At 39.1% G+C, this 22610-nt stretch overlaps 1 protein-coding gene and 1 long non-coding RNA gene across 2 annotated transcripts in view; one reads left to right on the forward strand and one right to left on the reverse strand.

The window, feature by feature from the left end:
- Window positions 1-1445: 1445 nt before the first annotated feature.
- On the reverse strand, window positions 1446-11833 carry LOC127445052 (uncharacterized). Its single transcript, XR_007897917.1, has 5 exons — window positions 11742-11833; window positions 11543-11638; window positions 10109-10218; window positions 4010-4323; window positions 1446-3180 (listed from the first exon to the last, which is right to left on the reverse strand). It is a non-coding gene; the product is annotated as an uncharacterized LOC127445052 (long non-coding RNA).
- The window catches only part of LOC127445018 (microtubule-associated serine/threonine-protein kinase 1-like), a 92225-nt gene continuing 78418 nt past the window's right edge, over window positions 8804-22610 (forward strand). The window contains exons 1-2 of the mRNA XM_051704734.1: window positions 8804-10237; window positions 21146-21177. Coding sequence (XP_051560694.1) covers window positions 10187-10237; window positions 21146-21177 — 83 coding nt within the window. The 5' untranslated portion in view covers window positions 8804-10186. The remainder of the gene's footprint in view (window positions 10238-21145; window positions 21178-22610) is intronic.

Below are 22610 nucleotides of genomic sequence, written 5' to 3' on the forward strand. Positions count from 1 at the left end.
ACACTGCATAAAACTTAAAAAAATAAAATAAAAACTTTATTCTATAAACCTGTGTGATCCTTTAATAGCTACTAATACAAACCATTTAAATTATATGCTTTGGCTTGTCATTTATATAAGACGACCAAAGACTGCTTTGCAAACTTATCAGTTATGTGGTTTCATAAAACAAATAAAAAGCATTACAATGTATATTTTAAATACATCAAGATGAAAAAGAATCCGTGGTAGTAGTTAATAAATTTTTAATTTTCAAAACAACATTTACTACACCGTATATTGTATGCCACACTGGCTGATAAATGAACAAAATCACCAGCAGTATTAGGCAAGAACAAACAAAACAATGTGATTACTGGGTGAGAAGGATAACAAAGAGGCATATAAATATACACATAAATAATATTTTGTAATTATGATGCTGCTATTATGTCATCCCAAACACGTTACATAATGTTGAATATATTAATTCATACTAAAATAAATATATGCATCACTTACGTTTCACTATCTGATTATAATAAATAACTTATGTTGAAAAGCTTCCCTTGACGTCATCATGGCAAAAATACACTGATTTCTCGGGTCGGCGGGGTGTGGCTCCTGATCGTGATGAACTCTGGGGTAGATGTAGCCTGAAAGCGGTATTCTCACTAGTGTGGATTAAGTGCACTGAGCTTTGGCATGTTTTAGACATGGGACAGTCTTGAACACTTACTTCCTGTCGCGTGCACGCGCACTCCAGTGGCCAAGACCGCAAGTGTGGGACTTTAGTCTGTTCCAGTGCCATGTTTCACAAAAAACATGGTCTTTACAGTGTCTTTAAACAAATGCAAGACTGCCAAAAATCTATTTCTTGCAATAAATAATTATCATAAATAGCTTATTTTGTAAATTTAATAAAATTGGCTCTTTGAAGTGCACTTGAAATTGGAGTGCAAGATTCAGTGGGGAGTGACTGTCACTTTGCTCACAGCTGATTGGTCCAGAATCTGGATGAGATCTCTGATCAGGTACATAACCTGCCCCAGAGCAGGTTAGCCAATTATCGTGTGTTACTATGGCAAAGAACCAAATGAAAGCCTATAAAATGTATTAATGCCAGAAATGCTCTCCGGGAATGTCACAGCTTCGGTTCAGGTTTTGTTTTTATTTTGTTTTTTTAACAGACCCAGGTACCCCCACCAGACATAACCCCAACATAAAAAAAAAACTAGATTTTCCCAGTAAAACTTTATAATGACTTTAAAAAAATAATAATAATTATTAAAATATATAATGCTTATAAAATTAGTCATTGTTCAAACTTTTTCTATATGTTTTTATAAATAAAAAAATTACCTCCATGGACCCCTGGTCTAAAATATTTGATAAATACGATGCATTGAACGGTTCTCTTGAACCGACCTTTTTATGCATCGTATTTATCAAATGTTTTAGACCAGGGGTCCATATATATATATATATATTTATATGGGAACAGCATATTAATATTAGTAAAACATTTGACACAATTTGAACACAATCACTGGAGATTAAAATATATGCAATCTGTCAACAAGGATGGAGAAAATTGTATTTTTATTACGGAGTGTCTATTTACACTAAGTGCAAATAGCCCATCTTGTTGGCACAGGCTATTTACACTGACTCCGCCCATCACTGGTCAGACCAAACTCAAGACAGCCACAACAGATTTATTTGGGGTCAACTGCTGATCAAATGGAGGTGGACATATTTCATTTTTTCACAATGGGGCAGAAACATTAAACTGGTTAACGGGTTAAACATTTAGTGGATTAAGAGATTGGATAACTAAGTGACTATTTGCACTTCAGTAGTCTGGTGGAAACACAGGATTTTACGACAAAATGCACCTCCATGTGCAGCTGTAGCAGCTCTGGGTGTAATGACAGTATGTGTATGTGTTGTCACGCTGGAGATCCCGGTTTGAATCTCACCCTTTGACATACTTAATATTTCTTATAATACTACTTATAGTAATAAATAAAAGAGATTCCTCACAGTGATTTGGTCACAGCGAAGGTCGGTGAGTTGAGAGAAGGATTTGATCCGGATAAAATTAACCATGGTTTTACTGTAGTAACCATGTGTTTTGGTGGAAACTATATAGTTCTGATGTACTAACTATGGTGTTACTACAGTAACATGTTGTTAGTAGTAGTTAATAGTAGTAAAACCCTGGTTAATTTTTGTAAGGTAGGGGTAGGGGTTGGTGTAGGGTGTCTGTGTCCAAATAAACACAATAAAAATGCTGCAGTGATGCCAGTATACTGTATGTTAATATTTAAACAGGGGTGTAAGAGTACCTGCCACTATTTGCACTTAGAGCAAAAAAGATGCTTTTTGTTGCTTTTTACACTTAGTGCAAATAGACTCTGCCTTTTCATTATCTAAAGTGAATACAAATTGAGAAATTTCAATAATTGTATTAATTTATTAAATTATACACTACAATCACTTAAGAATTTAAAAATATGATCAGTCTAGATTAAGATGTATAATCCAGAACAAAGACAAAAAATAGTGACATTATTTAGTCATACATGGTGTTAGTACGGTGTGCGAACAGACTTTGCCTCTGATGGTATTGTGAATCCATTCATGCTATCCTTTGTCTTTAACATAAAGCCATACTGTACGGATCATAATAGTCCACTTATATCAGACTCACTCCATTCAGCAGTTGATATTTTTCCACAGTAGTGACAGAGCCAACAGATGCTGTTGTACCAGATCAAACACAAACTCATAGATTAGAGAATTATAAGGCATTCTCAAATCTAATTCCATTATGAGCCATTAGAGCTAAAGTGCTCCATGCTTTAGACTGCAGGTCTTCAAGTAACGTGGTCAGTGTGTAATATCAACGCCTGCACTGTCCTCACATTAGTTTTTTAAAGGCACAGTGCCCATCTGCTGTTCCTGGATTTTTTTCCCACAGTTCATAGCCAGAGTTGCTACAGCATAAGAGGAGAGGATGACAATGGTGGAACCCACAAAATGCGAGGAGGCCCCGCGGGCCGGGACCTTCAGAGTTCTGCGTGGTATTGAAGCGTCTGCTCGAGGTACTGTGTGAGACACAGATTCCATGATTTACTCAGGCGTGAACGAGCACCAGCTGAAAGCTGCAGTTCACTTGAACCTTTTTCTGGAGATCTGAAGGAACAAAAGTTTAGCAGTGTTGTGCTAAAAAAAAAAAAAACTGAAGCTAAATGAAAACAGAATCACATAACTGAACCTGCATTTTTGAGAAATAATTTTTATGTGACTTGTTGTACATACAGTATTGCGGCAGTTTCCTGGTGAAATTAACAATGGAGGTGCAACAACAACGACTATCATCTGCTTCTATCATCACATAAATCACAAGTTAAATGGCAAATTATCAGTTCAACAACATATGCTTTTTACCCTGTTCCTCACACAGTGCTGTTTTATGACATCTAACTATAACACTTTAACTATAGCGCGCGACTTGTAAGGCGATACATTTTAACGTTTGCAATACATTTACAAACCTGTTCAATCGTGCTTAAATTGTGCAGCACCTCAACTAATACTGATACGCAGTGGACATTTCCCTTTAGAACTGCCGCGATACGTGTCATTTTGCAAATGTGTCGCCACAGTCACATAATTTTCATGAGATCAGTGTGGGAAAAACTGAACGTAAACTAACTACATGTTCACAAATCCAAAACTATCTAAAATAAAATAATAATGATCCACATATTAATTTTAGTTTGAGTTATTTTAAACACTGTATTTACAATCCCTCTTCATTAAACATGAAAACACCACAAGACAGCTATAACACTACACAATTTAATGGCGTCAAAACACACTAAAATAAGAAACTAGACTAGACAAAAATAAAAAATAATAAAAAAAATAAAAATAAACTTAAAACTAACAGTAAGTGTTAAAACAAATTAAAAATAAAATAGAAATATAAACTTGATTAAAAATTCCAAACTATAATAACCTTGATGGAGGCTGCTTCCCACAATCGTGGCTTGAGCTGATGATGTTGTGATGTGAAATAAAAGTCAGTCAAGACTCAGTCTCAGATGGCTTTGCAGTAACAGATCACACTCCTCTTCTCTGACACACTCCCATTCTTTTATAATACTCACCCCGTCCCTCCCTCATGACCCGGGTCAGATCCCTGAATTAGACCGGTGTCTTTGTGCGTCAATGGGATACGGCGCAGATAGCCCAACAGAGGATCAGCTAAACCTGGATCGCGCGGTCAGACACGTCTGAGTTTAATGCTGTTAGAGGAGTCCTACAGAGGCTCTGTAATGAAGAGAAGAATTAGACCGCAGGAAGTCTCACACTAATACCATTACTCTAAAAAGTACATGCCAGAAACCAGAGCGTAGATTGGATGTAGGTTGAAGTCTGGTCTTCGATTGGTTTGAAAAAAGGTTGTGAAAGATTTAGATTGCATGGAAGTGTCAACTGTAAGTTTATTTCTATTTTTTAAGACTCACTGTGATAAAAGTAAACAAATTCATACAATTTCCATCTTTAAAGGGACAGTTCACCCAAAAATGATAATTCTCTCATAATTTACTCAGCCTTATGCTGTCAACTTTCTTTTTCTCGACTTTCTTCTGTGAAACACAAACGATGATATTTTGAAGGAGATATGATGAGGTTTTTATCCATACAATGCATGTCAATGGGGTCTAAAACTTTCAAGCTCCAAAAAAGGACATAAATGTGTGTGTGTGTGTTTAATTTCTGAGACCCACTTCTTATTGTGATAATCAAGTAACTGGGTTTTTTGCATCATTCTTTAAAGGTGCTGTACATTTTTAAATCGCTTAAATAGCTGTACTGAGAAATCACACCTGCACCTCTGTATCTTTTCCAATATATTTTGTTTTCTTTTATTTAATTTTCTTTTTACTAAGTGAATCAGACTTCCTGATGACATTGACTTATTATAAAGACTTAATTGATCAGTAACATAAATGTTTTAATTAAGCTATAATAATCCACCTGTGGTTGAGGCAAATCTAATTATCTGTACCAGGAGAGCAAGCCAACTGAAGCTAACGAGAGCAGTTCTGCATGCTTGGCACCGCCGGCGCAGGTATTATTGCGCTGTCAGCTCTCTTAATGGAAATGTTTTATTTCTAGAACAATTAACAGAGTGACGCAACAATTAGTCATTATGATGACTTTCCAGTTTCATAATTGATAATGTATTGATTTTTGTTTTGTTTATTGAATTTATGGACCCCAAAAGATCACTTTCAATGCCAGTGACAGAGTGATTGCAAAAATAAATGGGTACTTTTTATTTATTTATTTATTTATTTTTTAGCTCAGTTCACTGTTTGGTCCACCTTTTAAAGAGGTCTGAGTATGTTTTTTTTTAAAGAGGATGTCCTGAGACCAGAGACTTGTTATTTGCACTTCCTACCAACAGATGTCACTGCTTGATGGTAAGTCTGACTTGAATGTGAAGCCTCAGCTCTGTGAAATGTGTGGTCATCCATCCTGCCAGTATCGGAATGGCATACTACAGTGCCATACTACTCTTGCTTTTTCTGCCATATGGCAGTAATAGTACGAGTAGTATGGTAGTATGCCATTCTGAACTCATAGCAGAAACTGTTTAGCCTGAGAAGGAGCACTTGAGTTAAAATAAATGGGAGAAATTGGAACACCCAATATAGCAGTTGTAGAAAAGGAAGTCCCGCCTTACAGGTAAAAGAGCCAATTGCCTTTCAGATACAGACATCGGCTGTTAGTTAACTCGGGAACGAGCATGCACATTAGCTGACATGCACATTAGCAAAATGACGTGGGCTGGGTTTCCTAAAAGCATCGCAAGCTTAAGTTGATCGTAGAGACCATTGGCACCAATGGTTTCTAAAACCTTCTTAGGCTTACGGTGGTTTTGGGAAACGCAGCCGTGGTTGCTTCAGCAATTGCCATTTTCATCTAACATTTGCTTTTTATGACACTATCTGTTTGGTTTAGGTTTAAGGTTTAGGGTAGGGTGGTCGGTTTTATTGATTTAAAACTCGATTAAGTATTAACCTTAAAAACCTCTTCTGTTTGAGAGAACATTTAACTCTCTTTTAGCGCCACACATTGACATTTCACCTCAGAACTCCCATGATACGTGAAAGGAACTGCACAATATTGTTTTGCAAAAATGTTGCAACAGTTTCGTGATTTTCATGAGATCAGGCTGATGAATGGAATCCTATAATCGGAGCCAACCGTTAAGCAGTTTGGGCTGAATTAATTGTGTAAATGTAATACTTAGGGTCAGGGGTTTAAAACAAACCCTAACTAGAATGTCTGAGGAATATCAATGCTGCCTTGCAAACACTGTAATCAGCTTGTTCTGTAACAACGAGCCAAGAGAGTTCATATGAACTCCATCAGTTCCGTTCATCTGTTTCATAATTCCCTTTTCTGCTTGTTTTATATAGAAAACAGCAGCACTTTTCTGAATCTGGTAAGAGCAATATAAATCGATTACTGCATGGTATTGTTCTCTGTGAATGAGGATGATTTGATGTAGTTGTTCCTACATTGTTTGCCTTTCATCAAATGGATTTTATGGCAGCAGAGCTTTTGATTACAGATTCCTCCTGGGTGCTCCTTTCTTCCTATGGCTGATTGCATTCTGCTTGCCTGCAGCTTTCAGTGTGTGTGAAAGTGTGAGAATAAGTGTGACAGAACCAGTGGGCTGAAACACGTTGAAATATGAAATTTTCAGATAATAATTTAATGTCTGTGCTTGATTTTGAGTGAGATCCCGTTTACACCTGGTATTAAGATGCGTCTCGGTTGATCTGATCACATGTGGTCAGGTGAGACACATCACTGTTTACACCTGGTTGCTTAAATGGATCTTTTGTGACCAGCTGTGATTGGATTTGGAGGGGAGGGACTCTGTTTCATGACGATATACATTAATCACAACGTGTAACTGCATGACATTAAAGAGCAACAGAGTCAGAAAGGACAAAGAAAGTGCGAAAAAAATCAGTGCGCTATTTCCCCCAGGTGCAACTAAAATTTTATCTAAGCACAAAATCAACATTTTGAGCAGAATTTTAGATATTTTAGTGGACTACCTGTATTAACCTGAGCTGCAGATGTTTGTGCTTCTCATAAGTGTCTGTGCACATTGATTTCAGACACACTGAAGAAGATCCGTGAAGTTCTCCTGCTTGTGTATGTATCTGCTTTTTTATTTGTATTTTTTTTAGTTTTTTTAGGGTGGATTTTCTCCCCTTTTCTCCCCAATTTGGAATGCCCAATTCCTAATGCGCTCTAGGTCCTCATGGTGGAGTAGTAACTCGCCTCAATCCGGGTGGTGGAGGATGACTCTCAGTTGACTCCACATCTGAGACCGTCAATCTACGCATCTTATCACGTGGCTTGTTGAGCACGTTGCCGCGGAGACGTAGCGCGTGTGGAGGCTCATGCTATTCTCCGCGGCATCCACACACAACTCACCACGCCCCCCACCAAGAGCGAGAATCACATTATAGCGACCATGAAGAGGTTAACCCAACGTGACTCTACCCACCCTAGCAACCAGGCCAATTTGGTTGCTTAGGCAGCCTGACTGGAGTCACTCAGCACGCCCTGGATTCAAACCTGCGACTCCAGGTGTGGTAGTCTTTACTTGCTGAGCTACCCAGGCCCACATGTATCTGCTTTTTTAATTTTTCAGAACAGGCGGTTATTTCCTTTGAAGGCTGCTCGTAACCAGCAAAGTTTAAACTCTTGTTTTAGCGCAGCAGTTGATTAACAGGTGGTGCTTCACTGCTGCCAGGATGCATTCAAGATAGTTTAGCGTTTACACCTCAAATGTGATGCGGTCAAATGCATTTTTGACCACATTCGTATGTGATTTTTGTGATCCAATCGCAAAACATTACAGAAATGAGAATTTTTGGCTCAGCGGTTAAGGCTCTGGGTTACTGATCAGAAGGTCGGGGGTTCAAGCCCCAGCACTGCCAAGATGCCACTGTTGGGCCCTTGAGCAAGGCCCTTGACCCTATCTGCTCCAGGGGTGCTGTATGTGACCCTGCACTCTGACCCCAGCTTAACTGGGATATGTGAAAAAAAGAATTTCACTGTATATGTGCTAATGTGTGATAAATAAATATAATTTAATTAAATATAGGTCCTATGGGCTTCATTTTCTTTAAACAAAATTTAATTTCTTTTGTCTTTTTTTAAAAAAAATTTTATTCGATTTTGAGGCAAATTATGACCCAGACAAGTTCTTGACAGGTTTTCTGAGATTTATCTCGCTATACGTACAATATAGAGTAAAGTGGTGGCTTAAAGTTGCATCGTGATGTCAATGGACTTTGTGAAAGAAAGAATTGCTTGTTTTTGCACATTTATGTGTCAGTGGGGTTTCTAGGATACGGCACATTCTACAATTCAGTTTGACACATTGTCAGCCCCCCACCCACAAAAAAACAAAACAAAAAAAACACAGTTCAAAGGAACATATTGTCAGTCATCGCATAGGTTACAGATTTCATCTAAACTAAACAAGGAACCCACGCCTTAGCTTGGGGAAGTCCACTCACACTCACACACATCCACGTACACATGGATACAGACACAATCACCCACAACTAATCCAAACGTAGTCACTGATTCAGATGGTGCCTTATATGCTCTTAATAAATTGTGCAAACTTATCCATCACTCTGCTATTAAAGGCATAGTTCACCTAAAAAAAATAATAATTCTCTTATCATTAACTCACCTTCATGCTATTCCAGATGTGTATGACTTCCATTCCTCTGCAGAACTCAAACAAAACATTTTAGAAGAATATTTCAGCTCTTTAGGTCTATACACTGCAAGCGAATGGTGACCAAAACTTTGATGCTCCAAACGCATATAAAGGCAGCATAAATGTAATCCATATGACTCAGTGGTTAAATCCATATCTTCTTAAACTATCCAATTAATTTTGGATGAGAACATACCAAAATATAACTCTTTAATCACTACAAATCTTGACATCTGCAGTCTCCTTGGCGATCATGATTTCAAGCTCGATTACACTTCCTAGCGCCAACTAGCGCTCTGCGCATGCGTCAAGCACTGGGAAGTGTAATCAAGCTTTAAATCATGATAGTGCCTATATTGCAATGGCAAGATTTACAGTGAAAAAGAAGTTACACAATACCTTCATAATTTACCTTCAAAATACCATAACAGATGTAATAAAATACTGCTAGGTGCCACCTAATAAAGGTTTCCTCCAATTCAGACCTCAAGGGGTTAATAGTCCTCTGCTTGAGATGAGAAAATACACGCGCATTCTCCAGGGTAGTACACTATACATGTAGATCTACTAGCAGGGACAGTAGCTTATTGTGCAGATTTTAGATCTACTCCATTAGTGTATCACAGAAAGTAAGCAATGATTACTGGACTGCTTTCAGAAACCCTGAAGAGGACTAACAACACCAATCAGACATGGATTCATTTCACATAAATGATGCTCAGCCATCGCTCCAGCAGGCAGCGAATATGATATGATGCCGATGTCCTCCGGGGGATAGACAGTGGTCCATTAGTGTGTCTTGATGTCTCGTTAGAGCTCCTGATGTCCAGAAGGACCGTTTTCCGATCGCACGCGCCTCGGATGTGGCGCACGTGCCGCGTGGACACATCAAGATCACTCGAGATTAATCATTTGATCTTTTCTGACTGTAAAAACCAGCCACTTTTGACCTTGGTTGCTGTGATTTTAGCTTTTTAATCATTATAAAATGACAATCTTGTCTGCTGAACAATGATCTGGTGTACTTTGTTGTCAGCTGGATTTGTTGACGTTACGTCTCGCGCATCCCCTTCAACGCCCATTAGATGTTGATGCTCAACTATGTTGCACAATGATTTTCGCTACTTGAGGAGATATACAGTCTACAAACAGATAGAATGTTTTAAACATTTGCGTTGTGTGTTATTTGGACATTTGGAAAGGTTTAAACTTTTTAAAGAGCAAAGTGCAAGGGTGTTGAAATCGAAACTAAGGATTATTGTGTTCTAAAGTTCGTTTCACCTCAGAAGACCCTTGCTTCAGGGGTTTACACGTGGACACAGATGTGACTGGTGAACGGTTGACAGACAGACAGTCACGATGAGCGATGTCATGGATGACTCCGGGATTATCTGCCGGCGGAGGATGCAGGTGAGTTGCTATTCCCAAATTCTCACATTTAAGGAATACTCTGGGTTTATTACAAGTAAAGGTCAGTCGACAACATTTGTGACATAACGTTGATTACCACAAAAATTTATTCGACTTGTCCCTCCTTTTCTTAAAAAAAAAAAGCAGAAATCTGGGTTACAGTGAGGCACTCACAATGGAAGTGAATGGGGCCAATCTGTAAACGTTAAAATACTCACTGTTTAAAAAAACAAAAAACAGAAGACGTAAACAGTATGCGTGTTAACTTGATTTTAGTGTGATAAAATCGCTTACTAGCCTTTTCTGTGTAAAGTTACACCAATCAGTCACAACATTAAAATCACCTGCAAAATATTGTGTAGGTCCCCTTCGTGCCGCCAAAACAGCGCCAACCCACATCTCAGAATAGCATTCTGAGATGCTATTCTTCTCATCACAATTGTACAGAGTGGTTATCTGAGTTACCATAGACTTTGTCAGTTCGAACCAGTCTGCCCATTCTCTGTTGACCTCTCTCATCAACAAGGCATTTCCATCTGCAGAACTGCCGCTCACTGGATGTTTTTTGTTTTTGGCACCATTCAGAGTAAATTCTAGACTGTTGTGTGTGAAAATCCCAGGAGATCAGCAATTACAGAAATACTCAAACCAGCCCGTCTGGCGCCAACAATCATGCCACGGTCCAAATCACTGAGATCAAATTTTTTCCCCATTCTGATGGTTGATGTGAACATTAACTGAAGCTCCTGACCCGTATCTGCATGATTTTATGCACCGCAATGCTGCCACACAATTGACTGATTAGATAATCGCATGGATGATTGTTGGCGCCAGGTTGGCGCTGTTTTGGCGGCACGAGGGGGACCTACACAATATTAGGCTGGTGGTTTTAATGTTGTGGCTGATCGGTGTAAAACTTCATTGCCATGAGCCGTAATGGCATAAACTCTAAAACCCTAAAACAACTGTAAAAATAACGATTTAAATAAAATAACAGCTCAAATAATACACTAGTTTTAACAGAAGAAATAATGTAAGTGATTTTATAAAATTATAAGTTGCACATTTCTGCCTTTATAACCTCTAAAAATTGGCCCCATTCACTTCACTTGTAAGTGCCTTACTGAAACCTCAACTTTTTTTAAAGAAAAGGATGGACGAGTTGAAATTATTTTTTTGTGGCAATCAACATTTCACCACAAATGCTGCTGTTTAAGCTTAACTTGTAATAAACCCGGAATATTTCTTTAAAGTTGCTGTTTGCTTTTTTTAAATTGAAATACCAAGCATTAAAATGTCCCTTACCTGACAGATTTCACTGTTGAATGGGCTGAAGCCCGCTGTCCTTCTCCAGATTTCACTGTTACCAGAGTCTTGTTACCTTTTTATCTCGAAGTAGTCCTAAAAGGGGTATACCAGACTTTCAGAAGTATGCTTTTGTCAAGAACAGGCACTTAAAGGGATAGTTCACCCAAAAATGTAAATTCTCTCATCATTTTCTCACCCTCATGCCATCCCAGATGTGTATGATTTTGTTTCTTCTGTAGAACACAAATTAAGATTTTTAAAAGAAAATCTCAGCTCTGTAGGTCCATACAATGCAAGTGAATGGTGACAAAAATTTTGAAGCTCCAAAAATCACATAAAAGGTGCACAAAAGTAATACATACAACTCCAGTGGTTTAATCCATGTTTTGTGTAAGTGTAATCAAGCTTGAAATCATGATCGTGCCTAGTAGGGGTGTAACGGTTCTCGGTAAAAAAACCGAACCGTATGGTTCGCTAATCACGGTTCGGTAAGCATTTGCTCCGTGGTTCATCTCTAGTTTAATAACACATATGGATCATACAATTTGACAAAGAAAATAAAGCGGCAAATAGAAATGCGCAGTTGTAACCTCCGCTAATGCACCTGTATGGCTCTGTAGATGGACACACTCTGCCTATGTTTCAAGTGGGTCAACTTTCTACAGAGAGAAGCCATCCTATTAACTGATTGCATGTTAAATCAGTTGATGACATCACAGTTCTGCACGAGTTCTGCAGAGAAAACAAGCCGCAAGAGAGAAGCCCCTGCGTCATTTAAGGCTCCTGTCTGGGAACTTTTTCTTTATGCAGTCATTTACAACAGCGATGGTCAAAAAACATTTACAAAACAGGCACTGTTTACAGACATCACTCGACGCGAGTGCTGTATACTGGTAACACATAGATATTTTATTAGCTATTTACGCTGACATCATCTGAGAATAGATAGCACGAGGCGCACATAGAGCCGCAGGTGAGCCCGAAATGTCTTGGGGAACAGAATCCCATCACGCCGCACTACACAACATAACCTTTCAGAGAGGAAACATGATGCCGCAGTCCCACGGGTCGGCGACCGACATGAGTATGCCGCAAGTGAGTGACCCTTATGTTGGGCCAGGAGGGGAGCACTCAGAATGAATATATATGAAATATAGTCATATAGTATTAATTAACCCCTTCACGAACCGAGTCGGGAAGGGAGTTTATTTATAATGAAAGTGCTTGTGACTTTATGGTAAATTACAACAGCCTGCAAGTGGTTGTGTAAAATGATGGGGAGCCTGTACTTAAAGAGAGGGGCATAAGTTTATGTTTGGCAAGTGAAATAGCAAGTGCTCTAAACAGAGAGTTCTTGTAAAGAGAGAGACGTTACGTCTAGATTGTAAAACCTTGCGAATGTGTTTTGAGAAGACCATCCTACCTATGAGTAGGCCATGCCTCTAGTTGAGTGTGCTTAACACCAATTGGGCAAATCTTGTGCCCTGAAAGCCAGGGCAATCACATCAACGATCCAGTGAGAAAGTCTTTGCTTGGAGATGGACATTCCTTTCGTGCATCCTCAATAGCACACAAATAGCTGATCAGACAGTCTGAACTGGCGGGTGCACTTAACGTATGCATGTAGCGCCCGCACAGGGCATATCAAATGCAAGGATTGTTCCTCATCTGAATTAAATGGAGAAGGCTTGAAGGTGAACCACCTGCGCTCTGAAGGGCGTGGTTAGAATCTTAGGCATGTAGCCTTTTCTGGGTTTGACAGTGGCTTTTGAAAGACCAGGGCCAAACTCCAGACATGAATTGTCAATTGACAGTGCATGTAAGTCACAGACCCATTTTACTGAGGCCAGAGCCAGTGGTAGTGCGGTCTTAATGGAGAGCATGCGCAATTCAACAGTCCAAAGGCTCGAAGGGGGACCTTGTGAGGGCTTTTAGGACCAAAGTTAGGTCCCAAGTTGAGACTGTAGCCGGCCGAGGTGGATTTAATCGTCTTGCTCCTCTAAGGAACTTTATGATTAAATCATGTTTTCCTATAGTGGCGCAGCTTCAGGTGCGTGATACTCAGATAAAGTCGCCACATAAACTTTGAGCGTTGACAGAGTGAGTCCTGCGTCTACCCTGTTGGTAGAAGGCTGGCGCTGTCCATGGTGCTAGAGCAGCCAGACAGTGGCGAGTTACCGCAATGCACATGAAAATGAAATGAGTTTAGTGGTAATGTTTTTTCATGAGGTGCGCACGCATGAACTCCTAAAATGGAGATTTACTGGCTGGGGAAAGAAAAGTGTGCTTTTCGCCCAGGTGACATTAGACCAGATTTTCCATATGGCAAAGCAGCAAGTCTCTGTGTTCACTCAGTAGTGCCTCTGATTGGCTAGTAATAACCAATCGCTGAGTTAATTCAACACACACACACCTTTCATTTTCAATGGGGCGAGCGCCGCATCGATACATTTCGTGAACGTGCGGGTGCCAGAGACAGACTGAAATGAAGGACTTTAAATTGATATGCAGTTCCCTCTAACGCAAATCAAAAAAGCCGCTTGTAATGCAGTGCAATTGGTACATGAAATACGCGTCCTTCAGATCTATTGACGCAAATCAGTCCGGAGGACGGATATGTGATAAGATCTGTTTCTGAGTTATTTTGAATGGGCGCGTCGCAAGCGCGCGATTCAAGTGTCTCAGAACTAGAATGGGCTGAAGCTCGCCGTCCTTCTCCAGAATGAGTAATTAATGGCTGTAAATCCCGCTGTGTGTGTTGCAGTCTGTGCACGCAACACCGGCATATCGCGTGGTCGGACCACAGATTGTGCTCGATTGTTATAAACACCAGCTCTGATATGCCCGTGAGGACTTGCCACGCATTCGCACAGCGGGACAGCAGGCTTATTAATTCATATGAACAACCTCTAGCGTGTTCTTTGCGAGAAGTTGGTGTATTTCGGCTCGTTACACTGCCGCGTCTTCGGAAGGAACCGTGGAAGACAGAACACCATTGAAACTGGGCGGCCGACGTGCAAATTGGATCGTATAGACATGTTCGATAGTTTTTTAGCACCCAGTCGGAATGCGAGTAAGAGCTCGCCACGCGTCCGCGTAACGGGACAGAGGGCAATTTGGTATGTTCATAGCATGATATAATGTGCCGCTCACCATTGGGAAGCGGTTGCGCATAATGTGAAGCTTTGAATAGGGAAAGCTCTTTATTGAAAAAGTGTGAGTGTCTCCTGAACATAACAAATACCGAACTGTACCAAAATTGTGACCCTAAAACCGTGATACAAACCGAACCGAAAGACATGTGAACTGTTACACCCCTAGTGGCTAGGGACTTCAATGGCAAAATGTACAGTGAAAAAGGAGTTACATTTCATTTACAGTTCTCACCCAAAAAAAATGACTAGATCACTTCAGTAGACATGGATTAAACCACTGAGGTCATATGGATTACTTTTATGCTGCCTTTATGTGCTTTATGGAGCTTCAAAGCTTTGGTCACAATTCAGTTGCATTGTATAGACCTACAGAGCTGACAACATCAGATATATTTTTTTTTAAATAAATTGCTAGTTTTTCATTTTAGTGGTGCACTCGGGGACACATCAAAAATGGCAACATCTGTTCAAACTAAAGTACTGACGTAATTTAAAAAATTCACTCCTAGAATAACTTAATTGTGATATGTGAACATGAAAATGTACTTGCATGACAGGAATGAACCTCCTGAGAAAACCTGTCTCTGTGACAGCTTGTGTTCTGTTAACAGCATAAAGAGTCAGGACTGGATATTTGTAGAAATGTAGTTATTGAACTTTCTCTCTAATTAACACCTTGATGTGTCATGGCAAGGGCACAAGGCCAGTAATAGCTAAATAAGTGATAAATCTGTCAACCCTGTTACTTTCTGAAGGCATAGTTGTATCCCAACATGTCTATTAATATAAAAAAAATATAGCTTTAGATTAAACAATGCAATTTATTAACACCTAAACACATTCTTTGCTTGATAAAATGTCCATTATATGGAATTACTTTACAGAACATCCTCTAATAGAAAGTGATATCCAAGGACATTTTTTTATTCCTCTCGCTTTTATGACAGTTAGAATTTGATTATTTATTTTCAGCACCAGGATACACACAGGAGTTAATCTTTGCTTTGAGGTTTTGGGGGTTATTGTTTTCACCTCACCACTTCTTGCCCTTGGCAACATAAACGGGAAATGGGTCACATTATTGTCGGTACAGTGCGGAAACCATCTGCTGTTCTGTGAAGTCAAAACAAAACGTATCTGTGTATGCACTACTTTTACTTCCCCCCTTTCATCCATCTGAAAATAAACAAGCAATTGTCAAACTCAAGCTGATCTGGGTTTCAGAACGCCACTGCGCTCCACCCCAGACAGCTGGACATTTCACAAAAAGGCCACCACCTTTCAGCCCCTGTACTGGAAAACAATTTTAGCCTGATAAGTGCTGGTCATCTGGTTTGCTGCTAGATGGACAGTGATCTCAGTAATTGATGCTCAACAGTACACGTTATGCTTGTTATAATCAGTAACTAAACTCTTCTTTTCAAAACCACATGCTAGTATGTAATGACTGCTGTTTCGATGATATTTCAATGATATTTGTTGTAAATCCATAGTAACCACAAAATTAATCATGGTTATTATTATTAGTCATGTTTGCTACAATATTAATATGGTAAAACCATGGTTACTATATGGATACTACAGCATTACTGTACTAAAACCATGGTAAATTGCATCAAAACCATGGTTTCCGCCAAAGATGTCTGTCTAGCGCATGTTTACATAGATAAACAATTTAAAAACAGCACAGATGAATGCAAAAATACAGTAAAGGCACAGAAGCAAAAAAAAACAGAAGTTAGTCAGATGTGCGGGTAGGAAATGGTCATGAAAAACTATAGACATTATAAATGAACCTCAGTGGGAAAATAAAGTAATAAAAAAAGTATAATATGACCATTTTAAGCCTAATGAAATAATTCATAATTTCACTGTCATGTTTAGCTTTATGTTCATTTAAATGCACGATCCACACTCTGTGAGCCAGGTTTGCTGCTCTACCATCTGCCAAAAAGCCATTTGGATCTGAGACATGCAAAGTTGCAATTATGGCTGATTAAATGGAGACCACAAATTGTGGTTTCTTTCAGGGATGCCAAGGAGTTTAGAGCAACCCAAGGCAGCCAGATCTTGTATTGGATACAGATTGGATACAGCTTTGTTGTGTGAAGGTGCATCAAAGCTGTGCAAAACCAGCAGTGATTAGTATTAGTAGTATAAGATGTGTGTCTGTAAAGTATGCATAGATTGCACTAGCAACCATGTTGATTCTTATAAATGCTTACCATGGCATAGGCTTACTGGAAATGCTTACAGAGACACAAGTGTGCACACACACTATTCCATCAAGCCATCAGAGCCCTCTGTGCTGGATACTGAGATGGAGTTCAGGGAGGGTCTGATTTGACTGGGACAGAAACAGTTGCTCTTCAAATCCCATTAGGCAGTTAAAGGAATAGTTCACCCAAAAATTACAATTCTCTCATCATTTACTCACCCTCATGCCATCCCAGATGGGGGTTCCCAGAAGCTCAGGGGTTCCCAACAAGAAAACAAAAATGTCACTAAAAATGAATATGAATGTAATAAAAAGTGCAATATTGTTGCAGTGTTTGTGTTTTTAAAGAAATTTTCCGGGTTCAATACAAGTTAAGTTCAATCAACAGCATTTGTGGCAGAATGTTGATTATCACAAAAATAATTTCAACTCGTCCCTCTTTTATTAAAAAAATAAAAAATAAATAAATAAAATTGCAGTTTCAGTAAGGCACATAGAATGAAAGTGAATGGGGGCAGTCCATAAATACTAAAATAAACTCTGTTTCATAAGTGTAGCCTCACGACGTAAACATTATAAGTGTTAACATGATTTTAGTGTGATAAAATCACTTATTAACCTTATCTTATCTCCTGCTCAAACGAGAGGGCCTTCTCTGCTCTCCGGGCGTGGAGCCCAATCTGTGTCATTAGTCTCGGCTGCAGGCTGGATGTTATTTATCACTGAAGTTCACAGACCTAATGAGCCCAGTGTTTGCCAGTATTGTCTTCTGTCATTATGTTAAGTGCATGTTATGGATACGTTACTTTCTGCGTCTTATCATTGATTAAATTTTTGGCCACTCCATCAGAGTGGAGACAAAGGGAGAAACTTGAAGATGGCTGCATACCAGTTTTCTTGACTTTTCTTTAACTGGAGTGGTGGTGGCGTAGTGGACTAAAGCACTGAACTGGTAAGCAAAAGGTTGTTGGTTCAGTTCCCATAGCCCCCACCATTGTGTCCTTGAGCAAGGCACTTAACTCCAGGTTGCTCCAGGTGGATTGTCCCTGTAATAAGGGCACTGTAAGTCACTTTGGATAAAAGTGTCTGCCAAATGCATAAATATAAATGTAGCTGAAATTGGTCTGTGCTTACCAAAATGCAAAACACAGCCCAAAGTGGTAAGTGTTTTTGGGCGTATGGGCACGTTTGAGCTCCATTTTTCTGGTTTAGTGTCCACCGGGGGGCGCCAAAAGCGAGTTGTGAAGCCTTTTTCTTTTTTTTTTTTTTTAAGAAAAGGAGGGACGAGTCAAAATAATTTTTTGTGGTTCTCAACATTATGCTGTCAGTTGAGCTTAATTTGAACTGAACCTGGAACATTCCTTTAAGAAAGTAAATAGCAAAGACGCTGACTACCACCCCTGGAGTCGCGAGTTCACATCCAGGGCATGCTGAGTGACTCCAGCCAGGTCTCCTAAGCAACCAAATTGTCCCAGTTGCTAGGGAGGGTAGAGCCACATGGGGTAACCTCTAATGTGGTTCTCGATCTCAGTGGTGTGCGTGGTGCGTGGTGAGTTGTGCATGGATGCCACAGAGAATAGCATGAGCCTCCACACAGGCTAGGTCTCCGCGGTAATGCGCTCAACAAGCCACGTGATAAGATGCGAAGATTGATGGTCTCAGATGCGGAGTCAACTGAGATTCGTTGTCCACCACCCCGATTGAGGAGAGTCACTACACCACCACAAGGACTTAGAGCGCATTGAGAATTGGACATTCCAAATTGGGGAGAAAAAAAAAGTAACTAGCAGAAGCAGGTTAGGTCACTTCAAATCACTAATCATTAGTTATTCATGCAGTGACAGTAGTGCAGCAGATTACCAGAAGATTGCTGGTTCAAAGCCCCTGTTGGACACCAGAGATTGGTGCAGTATCAATACCAATTGACTTAGATCGAGTTCCGATGTTCTTGTCCATACTCCCTCTCACTGCGCTTATGGGCTTTAGTATAGATCACTCTTCAGCCCTGACCTTTGGCCTAAACATACAAGACAAAAGCTGCATCCAAATTCAAATACTTTAAGAGTGTATAATTTGCTTCTCAGCCGTTAAGGAAGTATGAACTTTTGGCATGCAACTGTGTAATATAAATATGTTCGCTCACATACTACATCCACCTTGTTGGCATTTTCCTTTGACCAATGTGTTTTTTGTCCTGTGATGTGCTAACAACAACCATGAAAATAGTTTACTCAGGTGTTGTTAAACAAGTACAATTTAACCACAGGGAACAACTTTCTGAGCACCTACATAATTGAAATGTAAAATGTCAGCATTTTGAATCTGATGGCTCCTCAGCTCCTGTGGACTTATGAGCCTCATTGTAAAGTGTCAAGTGGATCTCGGCTGATTCAGTAGGTCAGCTGGTTATTGTTTGCTTACTGTATTTGTAGTTTTCTGACATCCTAATAATTTGACAAACTGATTTTATCCATATTGTGCAGCAGAGAAGTATGCATATTCAGAACACACAAATGTCTAAAAAATCATTAGGGACAAACATAGTAAAGAATCTCTCTGACCTGTTTTCACAGTTCCAGGAATAGAGTTCAAAGAGAAAAACAAAAGTACATAGAAATGCAAATGCAGTGGTGTTGCAAAGAAAATAACGGCTGCTTTTTCTCGCTCCCTGCAGACTGACGATAAGCAGAGAGACACAAAGAGTGCATGACACAATTCGATTTTGTCTAACAGAGATAAAGTCGCTCGCGGTCATGGAGTGAGAATCTGAGCTTATTTTTTTTAATTTTTTTTTAAAAATTTTTTTTAACTAATATTAGTGCTGTTTGCAAAGGCAGATTTGTTATTCAATGTACATTAATGCAATTAACACAAAATAATTACTTAGATACATCTCAACTATGATAATATGTTTTCAATTTCTAATATTTTTTTCTAGGGCTAAAAGTTAAAATGTCAACAGCAAATAAAATTGGTGTAACTTTCAATAGAAATGAAAAATTATGTCTAATACATGTTTTTTGTTTTTGTTTTGTTTTTTTAAATAATAAGAATATACGAAAAACTTTTGTCCATCAATGTCAGGTGTAGTAACCAACATGCAGGTAGATATTCTGTAAAAAACAAAAAACAAAAAAAAAAACCATTTTTTATGACTCTTAAGAAGTTTATTACATTATAAAATAAAATATCAGATATTTTAAATTTTTTATGAAAGGCACATTTTGTTCAGGTCAGGTGGAGTAACCCTAAAAAAAGAAACTTGATATTTGTGAATCAAAAATGTTTTACCTTGAAAAAATTAAGTTGTGTATACTCACGTGAATTGAAGGTGCAAGGTAAGTATTTTCATGTCTGATTTACTTGATAATTACACCGCTTGACATTTTTAAAGTCATTAAATAAATGTTTTGTAGAAAATGTTATAATTTTAATTATTATTTTTTTTAATGTATGAAACCAGCATAGATACAGAGATGTTCATTTCTACAATACATTTTAAATTGGATTTTAAAAAGATTTCTCATCTTTACCATCTCGGACAACCTCAGTGACCCATAAATGATTTTCATAAATGTATGAAAACAACATAAATACATAATTATATTTTCTTGTTATATGCATTTTGAAGAAGATATCTAAAACATTTATCCTTATAATTATCTCATAATTATAATCATCTTATTTGTCATTGACCTATAATTGAAAAAAAAAATTAGCACACACACACACACACACACAGCGACCACAGAGTCTATTTGTCCACTAAATCATCCATTAGCTGCTCAGTGGCGCCAGTCATGCTGGCAGGGAAGCCCTTGTCACACACAGTGTCATCAAAGTGAGTCACAGTTGATGAAGTCATTCTCCCCCGCAACACAAGCTCATAGTGTACCATCACATGCACCAGCACAGCCTCTTTCCCGCTCTCTAACGTGCACTCCCTCTCTCCAGTGACCTTGTTTGTGTAACTGGCCAGTTTATTGTTTGGGGGATTGCTCTCCCTTAAGTGCTGTACTTCCTCTCAGACTTCTGAAGAGAAGAGCATTATGGCTCATAATGAATGGCAGTTGGCATACGATTATTCCTGTTTGGTTTCATTCATTCATAAATATTCATTCATATTTATGTCCTGAAGCAAACTGGCATTGAGTAGTTATTGATGGTATTATTTACACTGTGTAATATAATCGCTCAGTCTTTCATTTCTATCTCTGTCTTTTCCAGAAGGATCTTCCCTTGCCGAGAAAGAGCAGTGGGTGAGTGGAGCAAATTTGCCTTACTTGATCTGATTGCTCATTTTTTGTCCAGATGTTGTCTATGAACACTTTAGTGCTGAGAGCTAATGTTTAAAGCACTGCCCCCAACACAATCCTAAACAAACCAACACTTGTTTTTATTTCTCAATAAGCCTGGCATGCTATGTCAACACTGAGATTACTTGATGTGAAAAAAAACGTGAAGCCTCCACACGCACTGTATCTCCGCAGTAACGCGCTCAACAAGCCATGTGATAAGATGCACGGGTTTACAGTCTCAGACGCGGAGGCAACTGAGATCCGTCCTCCGCCACCCTGATTGAGGCGAGTCACTACGCCACCATGAGGACTTAGAGCACACTGGGAATTGGGCATTCCAAATTGGGAGAAAAAGGGGCTGCTGGCACCCCCGCTTTACATGGCGCCATCTGAATCCTGAAGCAAAGGCAGTCAGTGAGGTGCTGGGCGTGGTGCTGAACTCTGCTTTGTGGTGAATGTAGCCCCTCTCTGACAGTTTCCTCTGTGTCTGTCTCTGCATTTCTATACTGAAGTATGATCCTATGTCTGTTTATAGCTTAGATACCATTACTATTTCGCCTATTGGCTGGAGTTTGATTTAAAGATGATCTTTTGTTGTGTAATTCTGTCTCACAAAATTTGTATAGAAACACCGGACTTGAGCAATCCGATGGCAAAGTTGTTGCGGGGGCTCTTGTAGGCGTACATGGACTGCTGGAGTTTAGAGGGATGGAATCCAGCTGGCGCTGTCATGCGCAGGGTTTTTGTGCACATTTTTATTTTTTCTGTTTGTTTGGTTCGGGGGGAAGTTTGGGGTTTGATTGTTGCACTAATGTTGGAATGTGGTCTTTATAATTTTGTTTTTGAAACACAATCTATTTTTTCTCATATGTCAAAATGTCAAATGTTAATATGAGTGGATTGTCTCTCTCCACGTGGAATGTGATTGGGTTGGGGCACCCCATAAATAGAAGGAAGGTTATTTCTCTTCTTGAGCATAAGAAATATGATATAGTTTTTCTTCAAGAAACACATCTTTCCCCTCAGGAAGCTGAAAAATTTGGGAAGATATGGGGTGAACATGTTTTCTTTAGTGCTGGCTCAAGTAAGAGTAGGGGAGTCATTACATTGATGAGTAAGCATCTACAATTCAAATGTCCCAAATAGATTAAAGATAAATTAGGAAGAGTCATTATAGTTTTAGCAGAAATTTAGGGGCAAAGTCTTATTTTGGCTAATATTTACACACCTAACGTTGATGATCAGGGCTTTTTTATAGATCTTGAAGGGAAGTTGCAAGCCGCTGGCACCCCTCATGACTTTAATCTTTTGATGGACTCAGTCCTTGATCATAGTGAAGCAAAAGTGTGTAAGCCCCCTAAAGCAACATTGACGCTTCACAGGATGTGTAAAAA

Source organism: Myxocyprinus asiaticus, chromosome 8, assembly GCF_019703515.2.
Source record: "Myxocyprinus asiaticus isolate MX2 ecotype Aquarium Trade chromosome 8, UBuf_Myxa_2, whole genome shotgun sequence".
NCBI classification, from domain to species: domain Eukaryota; kingdom Metazoa; phylum Chordata; class Actinopteri; order Cypriniformes; family Catostomidae; genus Myxocyprinus; species Myxocyprinus asiaticus.